The 25,497-nt window shown below is 49.1% G+C and overlaps 1 protein-coding gene across 7 annotated transcripts in view; it reads left to right on the top strand.

The window, feature by feature from the left end:
* The window catches only part of EXTL3 (exostosin like glycosyltransferase 3), a 127,611-nt gene that overhangs the window by 100,568 nt on the left and 1,546 nt on the right, over positions 1-25,497 (top strand). For 6 of the 7 annotated variants that reach the window (XM_085057177.1, XM_085057178.1, XM_085057174.1 and 3 more), the window contains 4 exons: positions 354-2,961; positions 19,804-19,931; positions 23,614-23,758; positions 25,281-25,409. In XM_085057177.1, the coding sequence (XP_084913303.1) occupies positions 814-2,961; positions 19,804-19,931; positions 23,614-23,758; positions 25,281-25,409 (2,550 nt within the window). In that variant the 5' untranslated portion in view covers positions 354-813. Of the gene's footprint in view, positions 1-353; positions 2,962-19,803; positions 19,932-23,613; positions 23,759-24,044; positions 24,475-25,280; positions 25,410-25,497 lie in introns of those variants that run through there. The other variant, XM_085057181.1, reaches the window with a different exon arrangement.

The following is a 25,497-nucleotide window of genomic DNA, read 5'->3' as shown; positions in this document are numbered from 1 at the left end:
GCAGTACAAATTCCCAGCACTGCCAATCCCGGGATCACAGCGAGGCGGGCAGGGAGAGCAGGTGTGTGTCAACACCTCTGGTTTGGAAATGAGGGGAAAAGGCCTTGCAGGTGGAGAAAACAGGGGTCAGTGGCCAGGGCTGAGGAGGTTGTGTGGTCTGGAGCAATCCTACCCAACCCTAATGGAGAGCAGAGTGCCTGGAGAAAGCTGTGTGTCCAATCTAGTGGATCCCATCACCTCCTCCGGTGACATCTCTTTTGAGAGAGGACAATTGCTTTTAAATCTAATGATGTCTTAGGTCACTCATGGTCATTTTGGTTGCATTGTGTGACTGTGTGATTGTTCTCTCGTAGGAATGGCAGAGCTTCACCCCCCCAGCAGCGATGAGAGAGACTGACAGTGCTGCGAGTCCCTTCTGGCTCCTTTTCCACGATGGCTGCAGCCTCTGCATATTCATTGGATGGTAATGCAGGATGTTGGGAGCAGCGGTAGAGTTTGGCTCTGTCCCACTGCGTTTTTCTTCTGCCGGTTGCGACTTTGAATCACCATGACAACGCTGTGACACTTCCAGCCAAGGTTGCCTGCGGACCAAGGGTGGGCTGGGGGTGGGCGAGAAGGTCAATGATCGAGTCTAACGGGATCCAAAACGACCGTGGAAGAGCCGCCGGCACGGCAGGAAGATGAAATTCCCCTTCCACTGGCTCCTCGTTAAGCAGGCACAATAACATTTCCTTTCGAGGGACTCGCTGTAAAAACTCTCTTGGTTATGGCTACTGATCCAACGTGATTGCGCGCGCGGCGACTTCGGAACTCATGACTGGCTATACGATGTTGCGCAATGGGGGAGTGGGGAACGGAGGCCAGCCGTGGGTGTTGAGGTGGTCCAGTCGGATCCGGCTCACCTGGCTCAGCTTCACCCTCTTCATCATCCTCGTTTTCTTCCCCCTCATCGCCCACTACTACCTGACCACCATCGACGACGCGGACGATGCCGGCAAGCGCATCTTCGGCCCCCGCACGGGCAACGAGCTGTGCGAGGTGAAGCACGTGCAGGACCTGTGCCGGATCCGCGAGTCGGTCAGCGAGGAGCTGCTCCAGCTCGAGGCCAAGCGGCAGGAGCTCAACAGCGAGATCGCCAAGCTCAACTTGAAGATCGAGGCCTGCAAGAAGAGCATTGAAAATGCCAAGCAGGACCTGCTGCAGCTGAAGAACGTCATCAGTCAGACTGAGCATTCCTACAAAGAGCTGATGGCTCAGAACCAGCCCAAGCTCTCCTTGCCCATCCGGCTGCTGCCGGATAAGGACGATGCGACCTTCCCCCTGCCGAAATCCAACAGGAACTGCAGGCTGCACAACTGCTTTGACTACTCCCGCTGCCCGCTGACGTCTGGCTTTCCAGTCTATGTCTACAACAGTGACGATTACCCTTTTGGTAGTTCCTTAGACCCTTTAATTAAACAGGCCTTTGAGGCGACTGTCAGAACTAATGTTTATGTTACTGAAAATGCAAATATTGCTTGTGTGTATATAATTTTAGTGGGGGAAATGCAAGAGCCCGTAATGCCAAAACCTACTGAACTAGAGCAACAGTTGCACTCTTTGCCATATTGGAGGACTGATGGACACAACCATCTCATCATCAACCTATCGAGGAAGTCGGAAACTCAGAACTTCATTTACAACATCAGCACGGGGCGCGCCATGATCGCCCAGTCCACCTTCTACGACGCCCAGTACCGACCAGGCTTTGACATCGTGGTGTCGCCGCTGGTCCACGCCATGTCCGAGCCCAACTTCCTAGAAATCCCGCCCCAGGTGCCGGTCAAGCGTAAGTACCTGTTCAGTTTCCAGGGGGAGAAGATCGAGTCTCTCCGATCCAGCTTGCAGGAGGTTCGCTCTTTCGAAGAGGAGATCGAAGGCAACGCCCCTGCCGACTACGACGACCGCATCATCACCACCTTGAAGGCTGTCCAGGACAGCAAGCTGGACTTCGTGTTGGTGGAGTTCACGTGTAAGAACCAGCCCAAGGCGAGTCTGCCCACTGAGTGGGCTCTGTGTGGAGAAAGGGACGACAGACTAGAGCTACTGAAGCTTTCTACTTTTGCACTGATCATCACCCCCGGGGACACTCGGTTAGTGATCTCCGCCGGGTGTACCATGAGACTGTTCGAGGCTCTGGAGGTCGGGGCCATCCCGGTGGTTCTCGGAGAGCAAGTTCAGCTACCCTACAACGATGTGATCCGGTGGAACGAGGCAGCCTTAATTATACCAAAGCCACGTATCACAGAAGTGCACTTTCTTCTGAGAAGCATTTCTGACAACGATCTCCTTGCCATGAGGAGGCAGGGCCGCTTCTTGTGGGAGACCTACTTCTCCACCTCCGACAACGTCTTCAGCACAGTCTTAGCTATCATAAGGACTCGAATCCAAATCCCGGCTGCTCCCATCCGAGAAGAACCCGCCGTGGAGATCCCCCACCGCTCTGGCAAAGCTGCTGGTACGGACCCCAATATGGCAGACAATGGTGACCTGGACTTGGGGCCCGTGGAGACAGAACCACCCTATGCATCCCCCAAATATCTCCGCAATTTCACCCTCACCGCGATGGATATCTACAGGAATTGGAATTCTGCTCCGGGGCCTTTCCACCTCTTCCCCTATACTCCTTTTGACCCCGTCTTACCATCGGAAGCGAAATTTCTGGGGTCTGGGACTGGATTTCGACCCATTGGTGGAGGAGCAGGTGGCTCTGGGAAGGAATTCCAGGCTGCTTTGGGTGGCAACGTCCCGCGGGAGCAGTTCACGGTGGTGATGTTGACTTACGAGCGGGAGGAAGTGTTGATGAACTCCCTGGAAAGGCTCAATGGTCTCCCCTACCTAAATAAAGTTGTGGTAGTGTGGAACTCTCCCAAGCTTCCCTCCGAGGATCTCTTGTGGCCAGACATTGGTGTCCCCATCATGGTAAGGCAGATGTGGCTACAATGAGCTTGTTTCACTGTGGGGTTTGTGTGTTGGAGTTGGCTCAGTTCAGCTTCAGTCCTGGGGGATGGCTGGAGGTGTCTGTACCTCGTCTGGATACTTTTATCAGAGGAGAAAAACAAGAGGTGCCAGGAATTTGGCACTCATGGAATACGAATTGCTTTTGTGGAGCCTAATATGAATTCTGATGGGTTAGAGCTAAAGATTGTTGCTCATTGGAAATCTTTGCTTAGGCTCTTTTAAGGGCCTCCCTGTGAGGACAGTTGACACCTTATAAATACCTAAGTAGTAACTGTTTCTGCACTTTGCCGGATGAATTTTTTATTAAGACAAAAGAGGGACCCGCTGAATCCCTGTCAACTGCAAAGACCTCAAAACTCATCTCTCACTTTATATTACAAGGGATGGCAGAGAAGGAATTGAGCCAAGGTTGATGTGACCATGAGAGTTTCCATGCTCTCAAGGTCGTAGCTGATTTTTGCATATATTTGGGTTGATTATTTTTTTTCCCCTGCCAGACTGAAGAAGCGACACCTTCAAAAGCCAACATTTATTTTCAGACCCGTGAAAATGCACTCACTTGAGCATTGATTTATAAGGAGTGCATTCTCCCTAAATCTTTATTTATTTTAGGACTTCCCTGCCATCCCAGCATAACTTTCTTCGCTGGCCACTGTTAGCAATCAATATTAAATATAAATGTCCACATGCCCTCGAAAAGAGAGCAAGGGCGCAGAGCCACTGACAAGAACTAACACTGTGTGGTATGAATCTGCTCGTGGTTGGAGGACAAATGGAAGGATAATGCCTTACAAATTAGGGAAGGGAAAAATAAAGGAGGGAGATGGTACTTAAATACACAAACTGCGTGTGGTTTATGTGACAGGATGCTACTGAGCTTAATAGCAAAGCGAGCTTTATGCTGCATGCAAAGAGATTCACTGATTTAATATTTCGCTTTATTATTATTGTGATGAATAAATCCTTCTGCTCGCATTTAAAAACCCTTATGGTCCGGGAACAATGAGCAGAGAAAATTGCTTGGATAATTGCGAAATAATCTTCCACATTAGTCCTTTTGAACCTCCGAATTCTACAAAATCTTTGCATTGTGTCTGCAGAAAAAACCGCGTCCTCCTTCGGATCGGGGATTGTTCTCCTTGGAGTTGCTAATGGGTGTTATTTGTGAAAGAAAAATAGGTTTTGTTGGTGAAAGATAATGGCTTTTTGTACCTGGCTCTCATCTGCACATCTGCTGTGTTGGAGCCCCACTGGTTTTTTGGGGACTTGACACACACGAGTTGCTTCGTGTCACCTTCGAGCCACGTGCTGGGGGGATGTGCTGTAGGGGATGTTGGGAACCCTGTGGGTTCCAGAGGAGGGAATTGTGGTGTTCCTGCTTTGGGGTGGTGACATTGTGCCCCAGGGAATGGCTGGGTCACAGAGAGCTTCCCCTGGCTCCTTTCTGCAGGAGGTGTTGGTGTGATGATAGCTCTGCTTTCTTCCCATATCTCTAAATCCCCATTTTTAAAAGGCCCCAAGTCTCCTGGGATCTGTCACAGGAGGGATAACCCTGAGCAGCCTCCAGGCATCAGCATGTTGCTAAATCCATCTCCAGGCTGGGTGTTTAGTCCTGTAGCATTCATCCACATGGATGGTTTGGTGTGGCAGTGATGGAAAGCTTCCCTGGGCTCCATCAGAGAGTGACAAATCCTAAGGTCAGCTCTGGAAAAGGGTAAAAGGACTCTGGGAGCAGAAGGGTTGCTCTGTTTGAACCTTTTTGGCTGAGATGGGGACGTGGGGCTGGCAGGAGACACAAGCCAGTGTGTGCCAGTGTCACAACGAGCTGTGAATCTGATTCCCTTATGGAGAAAAAAGTCTTTTGATGGGAAATATCCAATTCTTTCAGATCTGGCAGTGGTGCTGTAACTCTGTGTAACAAACATGCTCCCAGTAACTTGGGGATGCTAAGAATTACTCTGTATTCAGGTCCCAAAGCACAGAGCTTTGTGGGGAAACTTGAGGGGAGAAGAGAAGGGGGTGAGGGTGGATTTGGGGTGTGATTGAAGTGGGTCCAGGCACCATCTGACTTTGAGGAGCAGCACAGCAGCAGCACTGTGTGCCAGCAGGATCAAAGCACCCGAAGGAAGAAGGTTATTGCAGAAAATCCAACATCAGAAAGATGTGGAGCTGTTGCAGTGAGTCCAGAAGAAGCCATGGAGCTCCTCTGAGGGCTGGAGCCAGGCTGGGAGAGCTGGGGGTGTTCACCTGGAGAAGAGAAGGATTTAGGGAGACCTCAGTGCCTAAAGGGGCTCCAGGAGAGCTGGAGAGGGACTTGGGACAAGGGATGGAGGGACAGGACACAGGGAATGGCTTCCCACTGCCAGAGGGCAGGGAGAGATGGGATATTGGGAAGGAATTCCTGGCTGTGAGGGTGGTGAGGCCCTGGAATAGAATTCCTAGAGAAGCTGTGGCTGCCCCTGGATCCCTGGAAGTGTCCAAGGCCAGGCTGGACAGGGCCTGGAGCACTCTGGGATGGTGGAAGGTGTCCCTGCCCATGGCAGGGGGTGGGATGGGATGATCTTTAAGGTCCCTTCCCACCCAAACCATTTTATAATTTTCTGTAAATCACAGGCTAATGAGACCAAGCAATATGTGCAGCATGTCCAAGGTTTAAAGAGCCTTTGGAAGCAAAATAGAGTCCTAAATCCCACTGAAGACCTGCTGGTGGCAAGAGGTCTGTGTCTCTGTGCTAGCAGAATTCCCCAGAGGAGAGCTGGACTTCTTCCTTACCCCACGTGTTGACCTTATTCATTGATGAGTTCCTTGAAATGTCATTTGCCAACTCTGCTGCTTGGCTGTGATTTGGGGCTTTTCCTCCAAAGCAAATTTCTTCTCCCTGGTGGGCTGGGAATTAATCAAGAGCCAAGCTCAAAGCTGCATTGGATCTTTGAATCTTTCGTGGATAACGAGATAAACAGGGCTACAGAATATATTTGATTTTTAAAAAACTTTGACTGAGATATAGACGGCATAATTGACTAAAACATCAGTAAGATTCCTAAGCTGCACAGGAGTGTGATCAAATATTCTGTCCCTGTCCCCAGCCTGGAGTGAGTAGGTGGAAACACAACGTAATGTGAAGTTGTTTGTAGTCACTCAGGGCTGCCCCTGGAACAGATGTAGCTACTTTACCCTCACATTTAAAGCTGTAAAAACTCTTCCCATCTCATGTTAATTAGCATCTCAGCAAAACCCAAAGGCTGGGAATGAGAAATCTTGTTTGTGCAAGCTCAAAAACTCACTTTGCCCAAGCGTTTGTATCTCTAGCAATGCCTCAGGAGAATTTCCCAGGACAGAAGGAGTGACTATCCAGCTCCAACAGCCACATCACAGCCACTGCTGAACTTCTCTTTGCCCAGAGAAGCTGTGGCTGCCTCTGGAAGTGTCCAAGGCCAGGCTGGACAGGGCTTGGAGCAACCTGGGATAGGGGAAAGTGTCCCTGTCCATGGCAGGGCATGGAATGGGATGAATTTTAAGGTCTCTTCTAGCCCAAACCATTCTACAATTCTGTGATTTAGGACTAAACCTTACTCATCCCAAACCAATATTTTCACAGCCTCTGCTCACATTTATAAGAACTGTCAGCCTGAACTTCCAGCTCCTCTCCTGGCTGTGTGAGAGCCCTCAGTGGCAGAGCTGTGGCTGGAAAAGCCCTGCAGCAGTTTGGTTTCTCCTCCAGCTCAGGCTGGGCTGGGCTGTGAGTCTCTGAGCACTTAGGCTGAGTTCACTGCCAGCTCCCGTGGCTGCCGGCAGTGACTAATCCCTTCCTCCAGCTTTGTTCCAGAATAAGTCTCTGCCTTTGATCCCTGCAGCCACTTCCAGCAGAGCAACGTCCTTTGCTGTGGCCTGGTGGCTGCCTGAGAGGGCTCATTCCATTTAGCTGCTCGTTTAGAAAGGAATAATCGGTGGAAAATGGCTAATCCGGAAATGCTGCCGCGGCTGCAGACCTGCAGGCTGGGCAGGGAATGCTGTCCTGACTTTCCCCTCTCTGTGGGCTGTGGCTGGGTGAATGTGCTGTGCTGAGCTGGCTCTCTGGGATGTCTGAGGTTTGCACGTCCTTTCCAGCAGGACTCAAAGGTCCTTTGATATTCCCATTTTAAGGATCTGTAGGTGATGTTTCTGGCTAAGAGGAGGAGGAGGAGGAGGACAGAACCTGGTCAGGCTGGTGGCCATGGTGGCACCAGGAGGTTCTCTGCTTGTCCTTCAGCAAGGAGCTGGATCTTCAAGTTTGGTTTTCTGATAAGGACAGCTTTCAGACTCACAGCTCACACAGTCACCAGCAGCTCGAGATAAGATAAACTGGATTTGTGTGTGTGATCCAGAGTGAGATCATCACGCTGACCAGGAGTTAAAAAAGAGAATAAAACCTCCATGCTGATCAACATCACCATTTCAGTTGATCCTTTTCCTTCCTGGGAGCTTTGCCTCAATACCAGCTCAGGATCTGGTTCAGCTTGATAATTCAACATTTACCAAACCCTTCCTTGGTGATGTGACTTTTCTGGACCAACTAACCTGTGGAAAACATCAGTGAGTCCCAGCTTTATCCTGGACACTTCCAGCTTTTCCCTACCTCACTGACTCCCAGCTGCTGTGTTCCAAATCAGGAGAAAACCAACTTTCCTTTGAGGTCCTGGCTTGCATATGGGACTGGGGGTTCCAAGTTTCCTTCCAGAATGATCAATTCACACAAAACCAGCTGTGCAAATCCCCTTGTTCCTTAGCACTGAGTCGCTTCATGCAAGAAATTGGGCTGAACAGGCCATATTTAGTGCACCAGCCTTACCAGCAGTGTCTCCCAGGTTTGTGAGCTCAGTTTCTCCACGAGAGCAGTTTCAGAAGGCAGGCAGATGTTCCCCAGGAGTGCCTGGATGCTGCTGTTGGGTTCACAGCACCACCTGCTGCCGGCAGAGCCTGTGCTGCCGTGGAGGGAGGCAACTGAATTCTCAGATCCCTGCGAGTTTTGCCATCTCCATATGTATTTTCCCTGTTGTGTAGCAGCAGAGGAAGGAACAAATTTGCTGCTTAGTTTACCTGCGAATCCTAAAATCCAGATGCTTGTCACTGCAGGGTCTGAGCAAAGGTGCAGCGAGGCGTGACTGTGGGATGATAATGGAACAAGCAGCGCCGACTGCTCGGAATTTGCACTCGGAATATTAACTCCAACACCCTCCCAATCCTGGCTGCTGCTGCCTAGACCCAGCCCTTCATTCTCCCCTGGGCCATGTGCTGGTTGGTGATGGTTTTTCCACAGATAAATCCTTCCTGTAGCCACAGCTCTGTGAATTCCCTGGGCTCGGGATGCAGCTAATGGGGTCGGTGACCAGAAGGAAGAGTATTTGGGGCATTGGAAAGGAAAATCAAGGGAGGGGAGCATCCTTGCACGCTGCTGGGGGCATAATTGGGTGTGTTTTGTCACAGGTGAAAGCCTTGAGATGTCACAGGGGATTGTCCCCCGTGCTGGAGCCATTAAACATCACCACAAAAGCTGCCTGTGCATCTCAAATGCTCCCCGTTTGGAGCAACTCTGTCACCACTGCTGGGGGACAAAAGCAGCACCAGAGGCAGTGCAGCAGCAAAAACCACTTTGTTTTTCCAGGGCTTCATTCCTGCTGCTTTTAGGGTTTGTATTGTGACCTGGTTGAATGCCAACAGAATACCACATGTCCCCAAATTATTCCAAGCATGGGGGGAACTGAGTGTGTGAGTGCATTTTCTCTCTTTTTTTCCTTCTGTTTTCACCTACTTTTCGTTCTCGGTGACTTTATTCTTCTAGAACTGTGTTGACATCCACTTCACTGCGAGCTACGCCCTTCTTCCCATAAAGTCCCAGAGCCTGGATATCTGCATTTCCTTTCTTCCCAGGCTTTTATCTGTCCTGGTGGAGTAGTTGTGCTGTGCAAAGCCATTCGATTGTGCATTCTGCACAGGCTGCCTTATTTGTGAAGACAGCCTTGTCTCCCAGAGTGGCCATAATTTGATGTTTTGCCACAGGACTGGGATGGATCCCCCTGGCACAGGAGGGGAGGAGTGAGCTGTGCTCACCGAGGTCAGGAATTTGGCTTTGGGCATTAAAGAGATGGGATAAAGGAAAATCTGTGTTGGCTGCAACAGGAGGGACCTCGAGGGGCATTGGGACATCAAAAGGCAGTTGTGAGGGACACGAGGAGCTTACAAAGAGGAAGGCACCTCTCGGATCTGAGGGTAGAGGGAGAGATGAGAAGCAGGAGAGAGGTTTGATTTCATCACTGCTTGTTGCTGTGTGTCTGGTGGAGCTCCCAGGTGCCTCCCCAGGCTCTGTGGATCGATCAGCAAGGGCACTGCAGCTTTCAAGGAGAAGGTGATGATTTACTCCTACTTTTTGGGGTGGGTTGGCAGCAGCAGACACCCCTGGACAGTCTCCTACCCCTTTTCCCCACAGTCCTTCCACTTTTCCTCACTTGAATCTGGTGAGGAAGATGCTGCTCTCCCTTATCAAACTCATGGATGCTTTTTTTCCCCATTTGCTTAAAATCAAACTGGTTAGTGATGAAACCTGACAGGTCTCCCTGTCCTGCTGGGAGTGCCTCTATCCAAAAATCAGCACTGGCTCCTTCCTGGACTTTTGGAAAAGGTTTATCTCCTTTGAAAATCCATCAGCAGCAGGTGATGGAGTAGCTGCATTCAGAACCAAGGGCTGCAGTTTGTTTTCCTCTTGCCCTGTCTCCAGAATCCCTGCAATCAGCTGTTCCACTACAAGCACCCAGAAAGGATGGAGCCTTTTCTCCTGGTGACAGCAAGATGTCATTTTAGAGAGTATGAGAAAATCATAGTTTTGAGTCACTTCTATGTATTTAAAGCCTTTTGTTAATTAATGAAAATCTGTTAGCCCTGTTAAGAAAGGTGAGGATTTTTTTTCCATCTTCTGAAATTGGCTAAAGGACCATCAGCAAGGAGCTGGGGGCACTAGTGGGAAACTGAGGCACACCTGGTCACTAAAAATTCCACTTTTATGTCTCAAAACAGCCATAAGCTGCATAATTCTCCCCAACAGGGTTCATTCTCCTCTTGCTTGGAGTGCAGGAGACACAAAGCAAATTGGTTTCAAAACACTGATACTAATTAGGCTGATTTTATCGGAAATTTATAAAAGGAGTTGTTTCGAATTGTGACTCATTTATGTGATCTCTGTAATTCCTAACACATGCTGGTCCTTAATTCCCAACCCATACTGTGGCTTGTGGGAGTTTGGATTCATCCCAACCATGTGTTTGGCAGTAATGTGTTGACTGCCTCTTGGTGGAAGAGTTTTGTCCTCCTGGATTTTGTTGACTCAACTATTGAAAACCTTGGGATAAATCAAGCTTTGAAGGACGTGGCATTGCCCATGGCTTGGGTGTGGGGATGGGCAATGAGTTGGTGTGAGACATGGACCAGGTAAAGTAGGATTTAGCCAAGGATTCCAGCAATTAGACCAAGAAATTGAAGTCTATTAGCAAAGGGAAATTCCTTAGAAACCCATCTGGGGCTCTGTGAGGTTTGTCACTTGCTGGCTCTGCCACGTGGAGGGAAAATTTGGGGAGATACCTCTCCCTTTATTTGGCCACCCTCAGGATGACATCCCAACCCCATCCTCTGCCATTGGAGCTGATGGAAATTGCAGCTCCCAGTGAGCTGTGCTCCTGGAAAAACAGGAACAACGAGGGATAAAATGCCAATTTGGGGATTGTGGTGTGGCCACTGGGACAGTTCTTTCCTCCTAACATTCCATACAGGAGCTCTCATCCCTAAATAATAGATTTGAGGGCAGGCATGCTGGCAGAAAGCTGTCATCATTTCATCCAGAACTTTCCCAGTGAGATCTCAGCCTTCTCATCCAGAAGTCCCCCAAAGGCTTCCAGCCTGGAATAAACCTGGGAGCCAAAAGTGAGTTTATGTGCTTGAGTGCTTTATGGCTGCTGCTGCCAGCCACATAAACATGAATAAATCCACTGTCCTCTTCCCATCAAAACAATAACCTGCCTGCAAACTTGATGGCTTCTTGGCTCTGCTTGTATCCGAGTTTATATTCTGGGTTTTTTAGTAGCTGTTCAGTGAGTTATAGGCTGAGTCCAATTCCTTCCCCTCTTTTTTGGGATGTGATGTTCATTTGAATGCCCTCAGATACAAATGTCTGCATGAAAGCCCTCATAGGATGGGTCAGAGCAGCTTTTAAATGCTGAAATCATCTCCGAGCATCCTTGGGTGTAAAGCATTCAAAGAGTGAGAAGCACCAATGTGAGCAAATTTGCAAATAAAGGCACCTGCTCTGCCAGGTGTTTTGTTTTCCTGCTGTAGTGGAAATCCTGTTTGACAGATCCCAAGAAGGAACCTGCTGAAGAAGTAATTGCACAACAATACAGAGGATTTGCACTGACGAAAGCCTCTGTTAATTAAAGCAGCTGGGCTATCAGCCAAAGAGCAAAGTGTGGAAAGATAAGCTCTGCCTCACTTAGGGAGCAGAAAGAAGGTATTTCCAGTAATCCCCCGGGATCACAGCCCTTGGATTTCCAGCACTTTCTTCCTCTCTGCCTCTCCCCTGTGCATTTCTGTGTCTCCAGGATGGATGTTGCTGTTTCCTCCTGTGTCATCACCTGGTATAGCAGGGCTCTGATGGCTTGGCAAGGGCAGGAGATCTCAGGGATGCTCCTGAGCTTCCTCCTGACTTTTCCATCTTCTGTGTCAGAGATGAGATGTGACAGCCCTTCACAGATCCACCCCTGAGCTCCCAGCCCATTTGCTGCCAGACTTCTCAGCACTGAGATCAGGGGATTGGCACAGTGCCTTTTCCAGGGAAATCAGAAATGCAAGAATTAGCTGGTGATGGGCTGAGGGAGATCTGGGCTTTAGTACTTTAAAAGTTTTGGGGTTTTGCTTGTTTGCTGAAATCAAGTTGGGGAGTTGCAGTCTGTGAGTTGTTTTTGGCTCTTCCAAGGATAACAAGGAGTTTGTATCTGGCCTGACACATCTCTGAGTGCTCCACTGGGAGCACAGTTGGGAACGTGAGGCAGGCAGGGAAACTGAGTATTTCTGCCAAAATAAAGCTTGCCAGGCTTTCCCAGGCTTTCCCTTGTGCCCTGCCTGGTGCAGTGCCAACCTCCCTGCCATCCCCAGCACAGATCCAGGAGATGAGAGCCACTGCAGGGCAGTGGTCACTCCAACCTGGCTGCTGCAGGGTGCTGCTGGATCCCAGGGCTCTGGGTTGTGTCCAGCCTGAAGCAGAAGGGTGGGATCTGTTCCCAGTTCACTGACAGTCAATATCAACAGGATTTCAACATCCATTGTTGATATTTTCCAGTCTGGGAAGCTTTGGCTACCCACAAATGGTTTGAATCCCTCACCCCTGAGCTCCAGGCAGTAGCACTGCACCTTCTGGATGGAGTTAAAAGCTGCTGCCTGTCCTCTTTCTGTCTCTGTGGTGTTCTCTTTCTCCACAGTGGTCCCAAATGTCATATTTTTTTACCCAATATTACCAGGGTGGGTTTGTTGTGGGCAGTGTGGGGCAGATGTGTCCCCATTTCATCAGAACCCACTTCTGGAAGAGCTCAGGCACCAGGGCTGGATGGACACAGAGCTGGAGACATGGTGAGGTCATTGTGGGAAAAGCTTCCCATCAGGTTGAATTTTATGGTGCAAATTAAATTAATCCGGGATGGAAATAGGGGAGCTGATATTAGCCTGTTGTTTTTTCCTGTATTAAGTGATGCAGAGCTGGGCTTCTCCAGCCTGAAACTCCTGGCTCTCTGCTTTATCCATCCAAAAAACTTTGGTTTCACCATTTCAGTGGCCCTGTGCACTGTCAGTCATTGGGTGAAATTCCTCAGGTTTTGTCACTTTGAGTCTGAAAAGGCAACATTCCTCTTGTGCAGGACCAATCTTTGAGAATCCTCTGAGAGGCTCTTCCCATCCAGGATCTCTGAGCTGTTTTGAGGCATTCCTCAAAGGAACAGCTGCCCTGTGGGATTGGGGAAGGTTTGTTGGGACATGCCAGGGGTATCATTATCCAGAGCTTTAGAAGGAAAGCTGATTTATCCAGCAACCTTTTGCTGTTAAATTGCCACTAAAGCAGCCATTTGGAGAGGAAATAGAGGCACAGAGGATGAAGTTCAGAGTTGACAATTAGTGCACAAGGATTCAGCACCCTGCTTGTGCTGAATCCATGCAGAGATGCTCCTGCTGCTGTCCATCACCTCCCTGAGATATTCCAGCTCTGAGATCTGGGACTCTTTCTAGGCTGGGCAGAATTCCACTGGAATTTTCAAGCCTGGAATACCGAGACAGGATTTACCAGGTGAAAAAAAGGTTCATCCAGCTGCAACTTGAGAGAGCATTGATAAAGAACTGTGACATCTGTCAGAACATCAGACGTGGCACATGCTCCAGGAACAGGGACAGGAGGAGAGGGAACAGCTTCAGACTGTGCCAGGGCAGGTTCAGGTTGGACCTCAGGAGGAATTTCTTCATGGAAAGGGTGGTCAAGCATGGAATGGGCTGTCCAGGGAGGTGCTGCAGCCCCATCCCTTCCCTGGAGGTGGTTTTGGCACATGTGGATGTGCTGTTCAGTGGGTCCATGGTTGGATTTGATCATCTGAGATCTCTCCACCCTTAATGACTCAGTGATTCCATGGTCACACCTTCAGGAATCACCTATTCCACTGCAAAAAACACCCCACCAAACTCAAAATCTGGGTTATCAGTATCAAAACCCTCCAAAGAGTGAGCTCTTTCCTCTTCAAATGCCTTTCCCTGGCTTCTCAGCAAAGAGCAGCTTGTAAATCTGGCTCGTGATCCCAGACCTGCCAGTGCAAGTTGGATTTTTGCTGCCCCTTTGCACTCTGATTTTCCCTCTGAGCTTCCATGGAAAGCACACAGTGGAATTTCGGGAAGTTGGGAAGGGAATGAGCAGCAGCAGTGGAGTTATTCAAACATGACAGCGTGTTATCCCAGGGACCTTCCCTGAGCCAGATAATTACGATTAATTGTAAAATAAATCTAATTGGACAACCAACTCCATGTGCATCTCTAATTGCAGAGCCACTGACAGCGACACACAGAGAATAAAAATAAGTATCTGGATCCCTTTAATGTTAAAACGAGCATCCTCCTCCTCTAGTTTCTCTGGGAAGATGCCACAGCTGCTCCCACATGAAAATGAATAAATAATCAGTTTTATTTGTATCTCAAGCTGTTTTCTCCTCTCGGAGAGGAGCGACCCACTGATCTCAGCCGAGGAGTTTAGAGGGAGAACCAAGTGTTTGTGTGTTTTCTGTGCACGGACACAGCATCAGGTTAAAAAAAGCCTTTCCATGGTCTCTTCCTGTGTGGTTTTGTTCTCCGCGGGGGATAATTTATGCCGGGTTTTATGTTGCATTATTTAATTACGCCTATTTTAAAAACGCATCTGTTTTGCCAATTTATATTCAGCGTGTGCTGCCTTTGGAGCTAAACACCCTTCCAGTGAAACCCTTCCCGTACCTCTGGAGATGAGTCTTAAAATAGTCCATAAATCCTTTTAATTCAGGTTTTGAAAACGCTTTGAGTTGGAGGTAGCAAAGCTGGAGGTTCAGGGCATCAAGGAGGGGCTGTCACTGTTTCAAGGTGAAGAGGAATAATTAATACATGAAAAAAGGGATAACGATGACTTCCCGATCCATCTTTACAAGGGGAGATTAAAGGAAAAACAAGAAGGTGAAGAATTGCCAGGGGAAAGCTCTGTGAAAACCACAGATGTCTCCTCAGGCAAGGATGGCTGAGGGAACATCCTGCTAGGAGTGTCTCAGGTTTGGGGTGGATGCTCAAATAAATGGATGTTTTTGGTGAAAATGCCGTCAAATCCAGCAAGATTCCAGAGGATTTCTGTGGGATGGGTGAGGTGGATGTGGTAACAGATCCTTTAGGATCCTAAAGGTTCCTTTCCCATTCCCATTTGTCAATAAATCAGGGTCTGAGTGTGTCAATCCCAGCATAACATCAGAATAATCTCATTGTCTCAACAAACACCTCAAAGCTGCTTTTTGTGCATCTCTGATTTCACCTCTGCCTCCCGAGTTTTTTAAACATTTATTATCACAAACACAGCCAAAAGAACATCTATTTTTTTTAAATTTTTTTTTACAAAATGCCAGCCTGCTCAGGTCTGGCAGTGTGACTGGAAGGAGCTTTGTGCACTGGATTTGCAGCTCATCACGAGCTCTCAGAAACACCCAGGAGTCCCATGATTTCTGGACTCATTTCCTCGAGTTTTTGGGGAAAAGAGCATGGCTGTGAGGAGGAAAGGATCATCCCAGGGGCTTGGCTCTGGTGGAAATGCCATCCCACCTCCTCCCTGCCCACGCAGCTCCTGGCAGTGTTTCGGGACAAGCCTCAATTTTCTGTCAAGTGAGGCCAGATTCTCTCATTTCTCCTGAAATGAAGAACTGCTGGCTGAGCCAAAGGCCTGGATCTGTGCTTTGCCTTTGCAAAGCAGGATGCTGGCCAGTAGGAATTGGATGGATTTCTGTCCTCTGAGGGTTTTCATGGTGGGAGTTGAGGCTGGCAGGAGGGAGAAAGCTCTGCGTGGGCAGGGCAGGGCAGGGCGGGATGCTGCTGGGTGTGATGCTGCACTTGGAAATCTTCAACAAGCACCACAGTGGTTGTCCTTGCAAGGGGCAGCCAAGCAGATCTGAGGTCTGGGCTGAGAGCCACGGTGATCCTGGCAGCTTTTGTGGAGCAGCTCAGCTTGCCCAGGAACAGGTAGTGATAAAACGCTGAGAAAATCGAGGAAAAAACGTGGCTTGGTCAGCCTGGTGTGATTTAGAGAGATGTCATCTCACTGGGAATGGGCTGCAGGGATTTTGGGTGGCATTTGTGGTGGTGGCAGCAGCTTCTCTGCCTTCTCCTTGGCACCTGTCCTGGCAGGGAGCTTGGCTTCTTGTCATGGAGCCAACGTGCCTGGGATTGACCTCTTGTCCCCTTCCATGGGAGGTGACAGAGCACAGGGACAGCAGGAGCAAAGTCATCTTCAGCAAGGGGAACCTCAGGTGTGTGGTTGTCATCTGGAGCCTTTCTCAGTGCCAGAATTGCTGCTGCAGCCAGGATGGTGAGAGAATCAGGGGATCTTCAGGCTGGAAAAGTCCCTCAAGGCCATTGAGGCCACCTTGTCACCAGAATTCCTGCTGCAGCCAGGATGGTGAGAGAATCAAGGAATCATTCAGGTTGGAAAAGTCCTTCAGGGCCATCGAGGCCACCTTGTCACCAGAATTCCTGCTGCAGCCAGGATGGTGAGAGAATCAAGGAATCATTCAGGTTGGAAAAGTCCTTCAGGGCCATCGAGGTCAATTCTTCACCAGAATTCCTGCTGCAGCCAGGATGGTGAGACAATCATGGGATCTTCAGGCTGGAAAAGTCCTTCAGGGCCATGAAGTCCAAGCTGTGCCTGATGTCCACCTTGTCACCAGAATTCCTGCTGTAGCCAGGATGGTGAGAGAATCAGGGAATCATTCAGGTTGCAAAAGTCCTTCAGGGCCATCAAGGCCAATTCTGCACCAGAATTCCTGCTGCAATCAGGATGGTGAGAGAATTATGGGATCTTCAGGTTGAAAAAGTCCTTCAGGGCCATTGAGGTCAATTCTTCACCAGAATTCCTGCTGCAGCCAGGATGGTGAGAGAATTGTGGGATCTTCAGGTTGGAAAAGTCCTTCAGGGCCATGAAGTCCAAGCTGTGCCTGATGTCCACCTTGTCACCAGAATTCCTGCTGCAGCCAGGATGGTGAGAGAAGATGGAAGACCATTGAGGCTGGAAAAGTCCCTCAGGGCCATCGAGGCGAATTCTACACCAGAATTCCTGCTGCAGCCAGGATGGTGAGAGAATCAGGGGATCATTAAGGTTGGAAAAGTCCCTCAGGGCCATCGAGGCCAAGCTGTGCCTGATGTCCACCTTGTCACCAGAATCCCCAGAGCTCTGAGTGCCACATTCCTCGGACTCCTCCAGGGCTGGGAGCTCCAAACCTCCCTGGGCAGCTCCATCCAATGCCTGACCACCTTTTCCATGGAGAATTCCTCCAGCCTGAGGCACTGTGCTTTTTCCCTGCCTGACATCCCACTTTTGTTGCTTCATTTCCACAAACTCTTTAAGATCTCTGATATCTTCACTTCCAAAAAAATGCCAAAGCTTCCCAGAGGATGCTGTTTGGTGGAATCAGGCAGAATTGTTCCTCATCTCTGGGTGCATTTGGAGAGCAGCAATTTCCAGTCTGATCTCCATGTGCAGAGGGAGTGGGAATGGAGTCAGCTGTGGTGAGAAAGGATGGGATTTATCCTGTTTATGGATCTTTCCTTCCCTCCTTCCAAGGATTTTTGTGAAAAATCCCAGCACTTGTGCTGGTGTGTGGAGGGAAGGGAGCCTGCTGTGTCTCACTCTGTGGGTCTCAAGTGCTGAGCTGAGCAATTTTAATCAAAATTTGTCTGAATTTGGCCAAACTAGGAGTTGAAAATGACTGTATGTGACAAGGTGGCTTCGGGGACACTTGGAACTCGTCATTCCCTTTTCCTAGAGTTTGCCATCTCCCAAAGCCCTCCAGCACAGCCCTGCCTGACCTCCATTAAGCTAGATTGGCTGATTTTTAATTGATTTCTTTCCCACACATCCACATGGGAGGGCTGGAGAAGCCTTGGCTTCCTGTGTGCTTCCTGCAGGGAGAAAGTGGATGGGAATGGGGGTGGGATGAAGGTGGGATGAAGGTGGGATGAAGGTCCTCAGCTCCCAAATGTGGCTCTCCTGATGGTTGGGGACAATGGTGACACCTCTGGAGCCACGTGACAGGTCTGGGCTGGTCAGACAGTCATGATCCAGGAGATGAGTTATTCCTTTTCTTCATGGAGAGGATGTGAAACCAGCCTGCTGCTCTGGGAGGGTCCTGGATGGGAGCTTTGCTCAGGTCAGGTCCTGGCAGATCACACCTTGGGTCAGTGCTGAGCTGAGCTTTGCTCAGCTGAGGTCCTGGCAGATCACACCCTGACTCAGTGCTGAGCTGAGAGCTTTGCTCAGGTCAGGTCCTGGCAGATCACACCCTCAGTCAGTGCTGAGGTCAGCTTTGCTCAGGTCAGGTCCTGGCAGATCCCACCCTGACTCAGTGCTGAGCTGAGCTTTGCTCAGCTGAGGTCCTGGCAGATCACACCCTGAGTCAGTGCTGAGCTGAGCTTTGCTCAGGTCAGGTCCTGGCAGATCACACCTTGACTCAGCACTCAGCTGAGGGCTTTTTTCCCCTCACAAAGACCCAACATGAGCAATGAAGCTCTGAGTTTCTTGCAGAGTTTGCTCTTTGCCCAGGAATCCATCCAGTCCAGAGTTGAGCTGTCAAAACTTCTCCAAGGGCACAGAAATTCCTCACATTTTCCCCATCAAATCACATGTGACACTTCATTTAAAGCTAAAGCATGAAGCCTCACTAGCAAGGAGATCACTGGAAGATACTGATTTTGCTGCTTTTTTTTGTGTTTATGTATAAAAATGTATTTTAAACTCTGGGTAAAGGACATAATTGCTGGGCAGGCTCTGGATTTATGCTCTGGTTTAGTTCTCTCTAAGGTTTTTAAGATCTATTTTTTTAAGATCCATTTGTCCAGCATGTCTGTGAGCAATGAACACCAGGAGCAAAAGGAGTTCTTTGAGGAGTCTCCAAAAATTCACTTCTATCTTTCTTTTGTGTGCTCACCTGCACTAAATTTTTGTGCTTTTGATGGCTCTGCAGTGAAATATTCAACATTTTCCTGGCAAATATTCCATCCCCCCAGAACTATCGACACAAAAAGCTCCAAGACTGGCTTTCCATGGGAATTTAATCATCCCAGCTGTCACGCAGATCCTGACACAAATATTTCCACTCCTAATGGTTTCAGCGTGGGCTTTTTTGTGGGATCACATGTAATCTTATTAAATGGAGTTCTATTGCTTCAGTCTTTTCACCAGGCTGGGCTTAATTCTTGAATGGAGATTGTTGGGAGGAGAAGCAGGGAAAGGACTGGAGGGATTGAGTGGGAAATGTGGGATGGAATGAGTGAGTTTGGATCAGCCAGAGCAGGTGGGAAGTGACAGAGCAGGGGAAGGATCATGGCAGGGATGGTGTGAAACTGCCAGGGGAGATTCAGGTTGGATTTTAGGAAAAGGTTTTTCTCTCAGAGGGTGATGAGGCACTGGAACAATTCCCCAGGGAATTCCCAAGGCTAGAGGGAAATGTGGGATGGAATGAGTGAGTTTGGATCAGCCAGAGCAGGTGGGAAGTGTAAGAGCAGGGGAAGGATCATGGGGCTGGCAGGAATGGTGTGATTTTAGGTTGGATTTTAGGAAAAGGTTTTTCTCTCAGAGAGTGGGGAGGCACTGGAACAATTCCCCAGGGAATTCCCAAGGCTAGAGGTCAAGGAATGTTTGGAGAACAGGCACAGGGTGGGATTGTTGGGGTGTCTGTGCAGCATCCTGGTGTGTTCCCTCCAACTCAGGATACTCCATTCTATGATTCTTGGAAGAGGGAGAAATTCAGGAGGATTTTACAGGTGCACAGCTGGGGTTGAGGGGAAATGTTTTTAGGCTGGAAAGCCTTTTCCATCCCAGGGACAATGCCAAAACACTGGATCACCCCAGCAGGCACAGCCCTGGGCTCTCATCACAGCAGATGGTGGTGATGCCTTAGGGCTTTTAGCTTCTGTATTTAGTATATTTTCAAGGAAAAAAGAAAAATTTAAAAAGTTAACATCCTTCCCACCCTGCAGGTGGTTCGCACGGAGAAGAACAGCCTGAACAACAGGTTCCTGCCCTGGGATGAGATTGACACTGAGGCCATCCTGTCCATCGATGACGATGCTCACCTGCGCCACGACGAGATCATGTTCGGCTTCAGGTGAGCTGGGTGACCTCCCCGCAGCCCTGGGGACACAAAGTGCTGCTCCTCACAGCCCTGGGGACACAAACTGCTCCTCCCTGCAGCCCTGGGGACACAAACTGCCCCTCCCTGCAGCCCTGGGGACACAAACTGCCCCTCCCTGCAGCCCTGGGGACACAGAGTGCTGCTCCCTATAGCTCCTGGGGACACAAAGTGCTCCTCCCTGCAGCCCTGGGGACACAAAGGGCTGCTCCTCACAGCCCTGGGGACACAAAGTGCTGCTCCTCCCCACAGCCCTGGGGACACAGAGTGCTGCTCCCTGCAGCCCTGGGGACACAAAGTGCTCCTCCCCATAGCTCCTGGGGACACAAACTGCTTCTCCTCAGAGCCCTGGGGACACAAAGTGCTCCTCCCTATAGCTCTGGGGACACAAACTGCTCCTCCCCATGTCACTGAAACTGCGGGAAAAACAAAAACCCTCTAACATTTTGAATGTTAGAGAGTCAAGGCGTTGCTTTATTATCTTTCCAGGATGTTGTTCTGTTCCACAGAAATCATCTCATCTACACACAGCCCGGCTGTGCAGGGAGAATCATTCCATGATACATGGATTTTACTAGATTTTTCAGTTATTTTATACAGTAAAAATACATAGATAAAACATAGAAAAGTATTGGGTCAGCACTGGTCCAAAGCTGAGCAAACCCCCAGTATTCAGTTTCCCATTGGATCTGAATCTCCTCTCCTCTGATGTTAATTAGATTTTTCATTCTTCAATTTTCCTATCACTCCTTTCCTGACCAGATATCTTCACCCCTGCTGGAGTAGATGTTTGTAGATAATCACTGATGTCCCACTGATGTTCTGTTGCTAATTCTTTATGTTTTGGGTTACTTCATCTTTTACCTTTATTTTTGGGCTCCTCCCAGTCTGTTGATCTGCCGAGTCCACCAGACCTCACCTGGTAGAACATTGCCCTGGAAAAAAACCTAAAATTCCTTTTTCTGGGGTAAAGACAAACAAAACCCTTTGACTAAAGTTATACAAAATTTTTAAACTGGGATATTTTCCAACACCCACAGCCCTGGGGACACAAACTGCTCCTCCCCACAGCCCCTGATGCCTGAGCAGCTTCACCTGCAACAGAGGCCAGACAGAGTTAGGAGAATAAAAAGCAGATTAATTTATTAAAGGCCTTCAAGGTGCATTTAGGGCAGACACCCAAAATGGACATCGAGTCACGAGTTTTTAATATTTTGTAAGTTCTGTCTATTAACATATCAAGCCTTAATCCTCCAGTTCCACTTTCAGGTGATGATGTGAATTACTCCAAGTTTGCTCCTCCCAATTCCCTGTTGTTTTTGGGGCTCTGAGGCAGCAGAGTGTCCTTGGATTTTCCAGCTGAGAGGAATTTTTAGTCTGCAATGCTGGGAACAGCAGCTCTGTATGGAGTCCAGAGTTACACACCAAAATTACAGACACACAGAAATACAGAAGCTAAAAATCCCAAGGCATCACCACCATCTACTCAGGGGCACAATTAGGACTCCCACATCCCTTCCTGTGGCTTCCCAACTCTGTTTCTTGGAAAAACACCCACTGATGATCTGTTTAAACCCCATTTCCCACCTTCCCAACCCAGCTCTTCAGCTTTTGCTGGAATGGAAACTAAATGGTTTTAAAGCTTCCTGGGGTGGAGAGGGTGTGGGAAACAAATCCCAGAGGCTGCTGCACTCCATCCATGTGCCACAGGATGATCGTGGCTGCTCCATGTGACACTGGGATGTGACAATTCCTTGGGCATTTCATCCTGCAGAGCAGGGAAAAGCTCTCATTCCCAACCCTGATCTCCTCCAGCATCCCATTTCCCTTGATTTTCCCTGGAAAAGAACTCCCTGATCATGGGAGTGAGGAGGATGCTGCCCTGGGAGATCCTGACTGTCAGGAGCTGCTGGGGACTGAGGGTGGAGCAGGAATTGCCATTCCCAGTCAGAAAACACCCAGCAGCTGCCTGGGGTGGGAGATGGAGACCAAAACCTGCTTGGGAGGAGGATTAAAAGGCACAAAACGCCTGGAAAGCTCCCTCAGAGAGATGAGAAATGAGGTGTGAGAAGGATTAAGGTGCAGGAGGAGGCGTCAGCATTCCTGCCTTCCCTTCCCTGCCCCATGCCAGGCTCTTTATCCAAACTTTCTCCCCTTTTTTGGTCTCTGTTTTCCTTCTCCTGGCCGAGGTTTTGCTGATTAGCCCTGGAGAATGACTGATTAGCCCTGAAATGAAGGTTTTAAGTGCCCTGTGTTGTTCTCACTCACATCCCTGCTTGCAGACACCCAATTCCCACAAAGCCTCCCTGTGTTAACAAACTCCCAGGAATCGCTGGAGTCTTGGCACTGGAGTGAACCTCTGCCCACAACAAGTGGGCTTTGTGAAAACTTCCCTTCAGGCTTTGATTCTTGGGGCCAAAAGCCTCGTTTTTCCCTGTTTGCCACTCAGGAGGGAGCTGGAGGCAGAAACCCTGAGCACTCTCTAAACAATTCTCTGAAGAAATCCTGATTTTTGTGGCTGAGCTGGGAAGGAAGAAGTGTTCACATTCATAGGAAAGGGAATAAAGTGGTTTTGACTTCCAGCTTTTCCAGACAACCACCCTGGATTGACAGGAATGGCAGCAAGCAAGTGCTGGGGGGAGGATGGAGCCAGGGAAGCTGCTGGAGGTGCTGATTCCTGAGGATTCATTACCAGTTTACCTTGGAATTTCATTCATTGGAGTGAAGAATTGAACAAAAAACAAGTGTGGAGTCCCAGCCTGGCCCCTGAGCAGCAGGGAGATGGGATGGAGTGATCCAAAGCAATCCAGCAACCCTGTGGAGTTGGATTTATTTCCCAGGTTAGGCAGCAGGCACTGACTTTTCCCTTAATTATTGCTGCCAGTGCTGCAGGAAATCCTGTGGGATTTCTCCAGAGGAGTGTGAGCTGCAGATGAGAGCAGAATATTGAGCAATCCCACGTGCAAACCTCAGGATTTCATTCCCAGGGCTGGACTGGGAGCACATGTTGGGGTCAGGGAGGCTCTGAGGGCTCTGCAGGCTTTTCCTGCATGGCCAGAGCCTGGAAAACTGCAGTTTGGGATGAGGAGTTTGAAAGTTTGGCGATCCAGGTCTTCCCTCTGGAGGCACCGAGGCCTTCAGCATCTCAGCAGCTTTCATGGAATGATGGAATCACAGAGTCCTGGAATGGTTTGGGTGGGAAAAAACCTTAAAAATCATCCAGTCCACCCCATTCCATGGGCAGGGACAACTTCTACTCTCCCAGGCTGCTCCAGCCTGGTCTGAAGCTTTCCTTAAGGGAGATTGATGTTATCTTGGCTTTTCTGAGCTGCAGGGAGATGGAAATTCCTGGGATTTGGGCAAGAGATGTTGGGCTCCTCCCAGGCTGAGCCTGGCCTGCTCTTAGTTTTCTTTTAAACCTCCAGAACAGCCCTGATGAGCCACAAAATCCCTAATTTTTGGATTAGCAACACTTTTCCTTCTCCTAAACAGCTCAGCTGCACTCTTGAAAAGGAGAACATTTTAACAGAGTTTTTCCTTTTGGGCATTCCTTGTCCAAGCAGCTACCAAACTCCTCCCTGCCCAGACCCCTCCATCCCTTGCAGCCCCTCAGGAGCTCCCAAATTCCTGTCTCATGGCAAAATCTTTGTGTCTGCAGGGTGTGGAGAGAGGCCAGGGATCGCATCGTGGGTTTCCCGGGACGTTACCACGCCTGGGACATCCCTCACCAGTCCTGGCTCTACAACTCCAACTACTCCTGCGAGCTCTCCATGGTGCTCACTGGTGCTGCCTTCTTCCACAAGGTGAGACATCCTCACAGCCCCCCAGGCTGCAGCTTTGGGGTGCTTTGAGGATGAAATTCAGACTCTCTGCTCCTTTTCCCTCAATTCAGTAAGTCAGCATGTGGTTTTGAGCCATCCAGGTGTGCTGGGAAGGGAATTCAGTGGCTTTTCCAGCAGGATTTGAGGAGGTTGGAACCCCAATTCCTCCATTTCTGAGCTTACAGGAGTTTGGGATCCAGGGAGAGGGTGGCTGTGGGGACAGCAGATCTCAGTGTGGGATTAACTGCATTGTGGGGAATCTCTCCAGTGGTTCCCTTGAGTTTTGAGTCATCCCAACACAGCTGATCCTCACCCGTGGTGTTGCCTTTCTGCTGGTCTCAGAATTATGAGGCAGACGTGGTTAAAGGGGTAAAATTGGGTTTTATCTTGGTATTTGAATAGGATTTTAGGGGTAAAATTGGGTTTTACCTCAGTATTTTAATAGGTGCACAGCTCTCCAAAGGTGGAATACACTGAGATGCACACACACCATATAACACATATACAGTTTTATGGACTTTGCAAATTAGCATACCTGTTTAGAACCTCCCAACAAAAAACTTAATAAATGAAGTAATGTCCCCTTATTTTAAAGAAAACCCCCAGATGAGGCTGGAGCCCTGTTTACAAAATATGTTCCACAGAGGAGGTTTCAACCGAGGTTAAAACCTTGAGTTTTAAGATAGCATAGAGCTCTCTGAACATGGAGTTTTGAGTAGTATAGAGCTCTCTGAACATGGAGTTTTGGGGTAGTTTAGAGCTCTCTGAACATGGAGTTTTGAGTAGTATAGAGCTCTATGAACATGGAGTTTTGGAGTAGTTTAGAGCTCTCTGAACATGGAGTTTTGAGGTAGTTTAGAGCTCTCTGAACATGGAGTTTTGGGGTAGCATAGAGCTCTGTGAACCTCGAGTTTTGGGGTAGCATAGACCTCTCTAACCTCGAGTTTTGGGGTAGTTTAGAGCTCTGTGAACCTCAAATTTTGAGGTAGTTTAGAGCTCTCAGAACCTGGAGTTTTGGGGTAGTTTAGAGACCTCTGAACATGGAGTTTTGGGGTAGCATAGAGCTCTCTGAACCTCGAGTTTTGATGTAGCATAGAGCTCCGTGAACCTCGAGTTTCAATGTAGCATAGAGCTCTGTGAACCTCGAGTTTTGGGGTAGTTTAGAGCTCTGTGAACCTCAAATTTTGAGGCCGTTTAGAGCTCTCTGAACTTTGAGTTTTGATGTAGCATAGAGCTCTCTGAACCTCGAATTTTGAGGGAGCATAGAGCTCTGTGAACTTCGAGTTTTGAGATAGCATAGATCTCTCTGGCCTCCTACTATGAACATTCGGTCTTTCTGCCTTGCAGAACCCCAAAACCAAACCAGAACATACAAAAATTCCGAGCGTGTAGGCCAAGGGTACAAAGCACATGTAAAGGCTACAGCAAACACCTAAAAGGGTGTACAAAAAAGGCAGAAATCAGCAGAGGATCCCCTGGGAACTCAGTGCTTTTCCCGTTGCAGTACTACGCCTACCTGTATTCCTATGTGATGCCCCAGGCCATCCGCGACATGGTGGATGAGTACATCAACTGCGAGGACATCGCCATGAACTTCCTGGTGTCCCACCTGACCAGGAAACCTCCCATCAAGGTACAGCATTGGCTCATCCTGGGCTTGGTGTTGTCTGGGAAGTGAGGGGTGTGTTGTCTGTGCCAGGGAGATCCAGTGGGAAAGCTCA

The sequence above is a fragment of the Lichenostomus cassidix genome, chromosome 3 (assembly GCF_008360975.1).
Source record: "Lichenostomus cassidix isolate B80296 chromosome 3, HeHo_3.0, whole genome shotgun sequence".
NCBI lineage: Eukaryota > Metazoa > Chordata > Aves > Passeriformes > Meliphagidae > Lichenostomus > Lichenostomus cassidix.
This window is presented reverse-complemented; position numbering and strand designations above follow the sequence as displayed.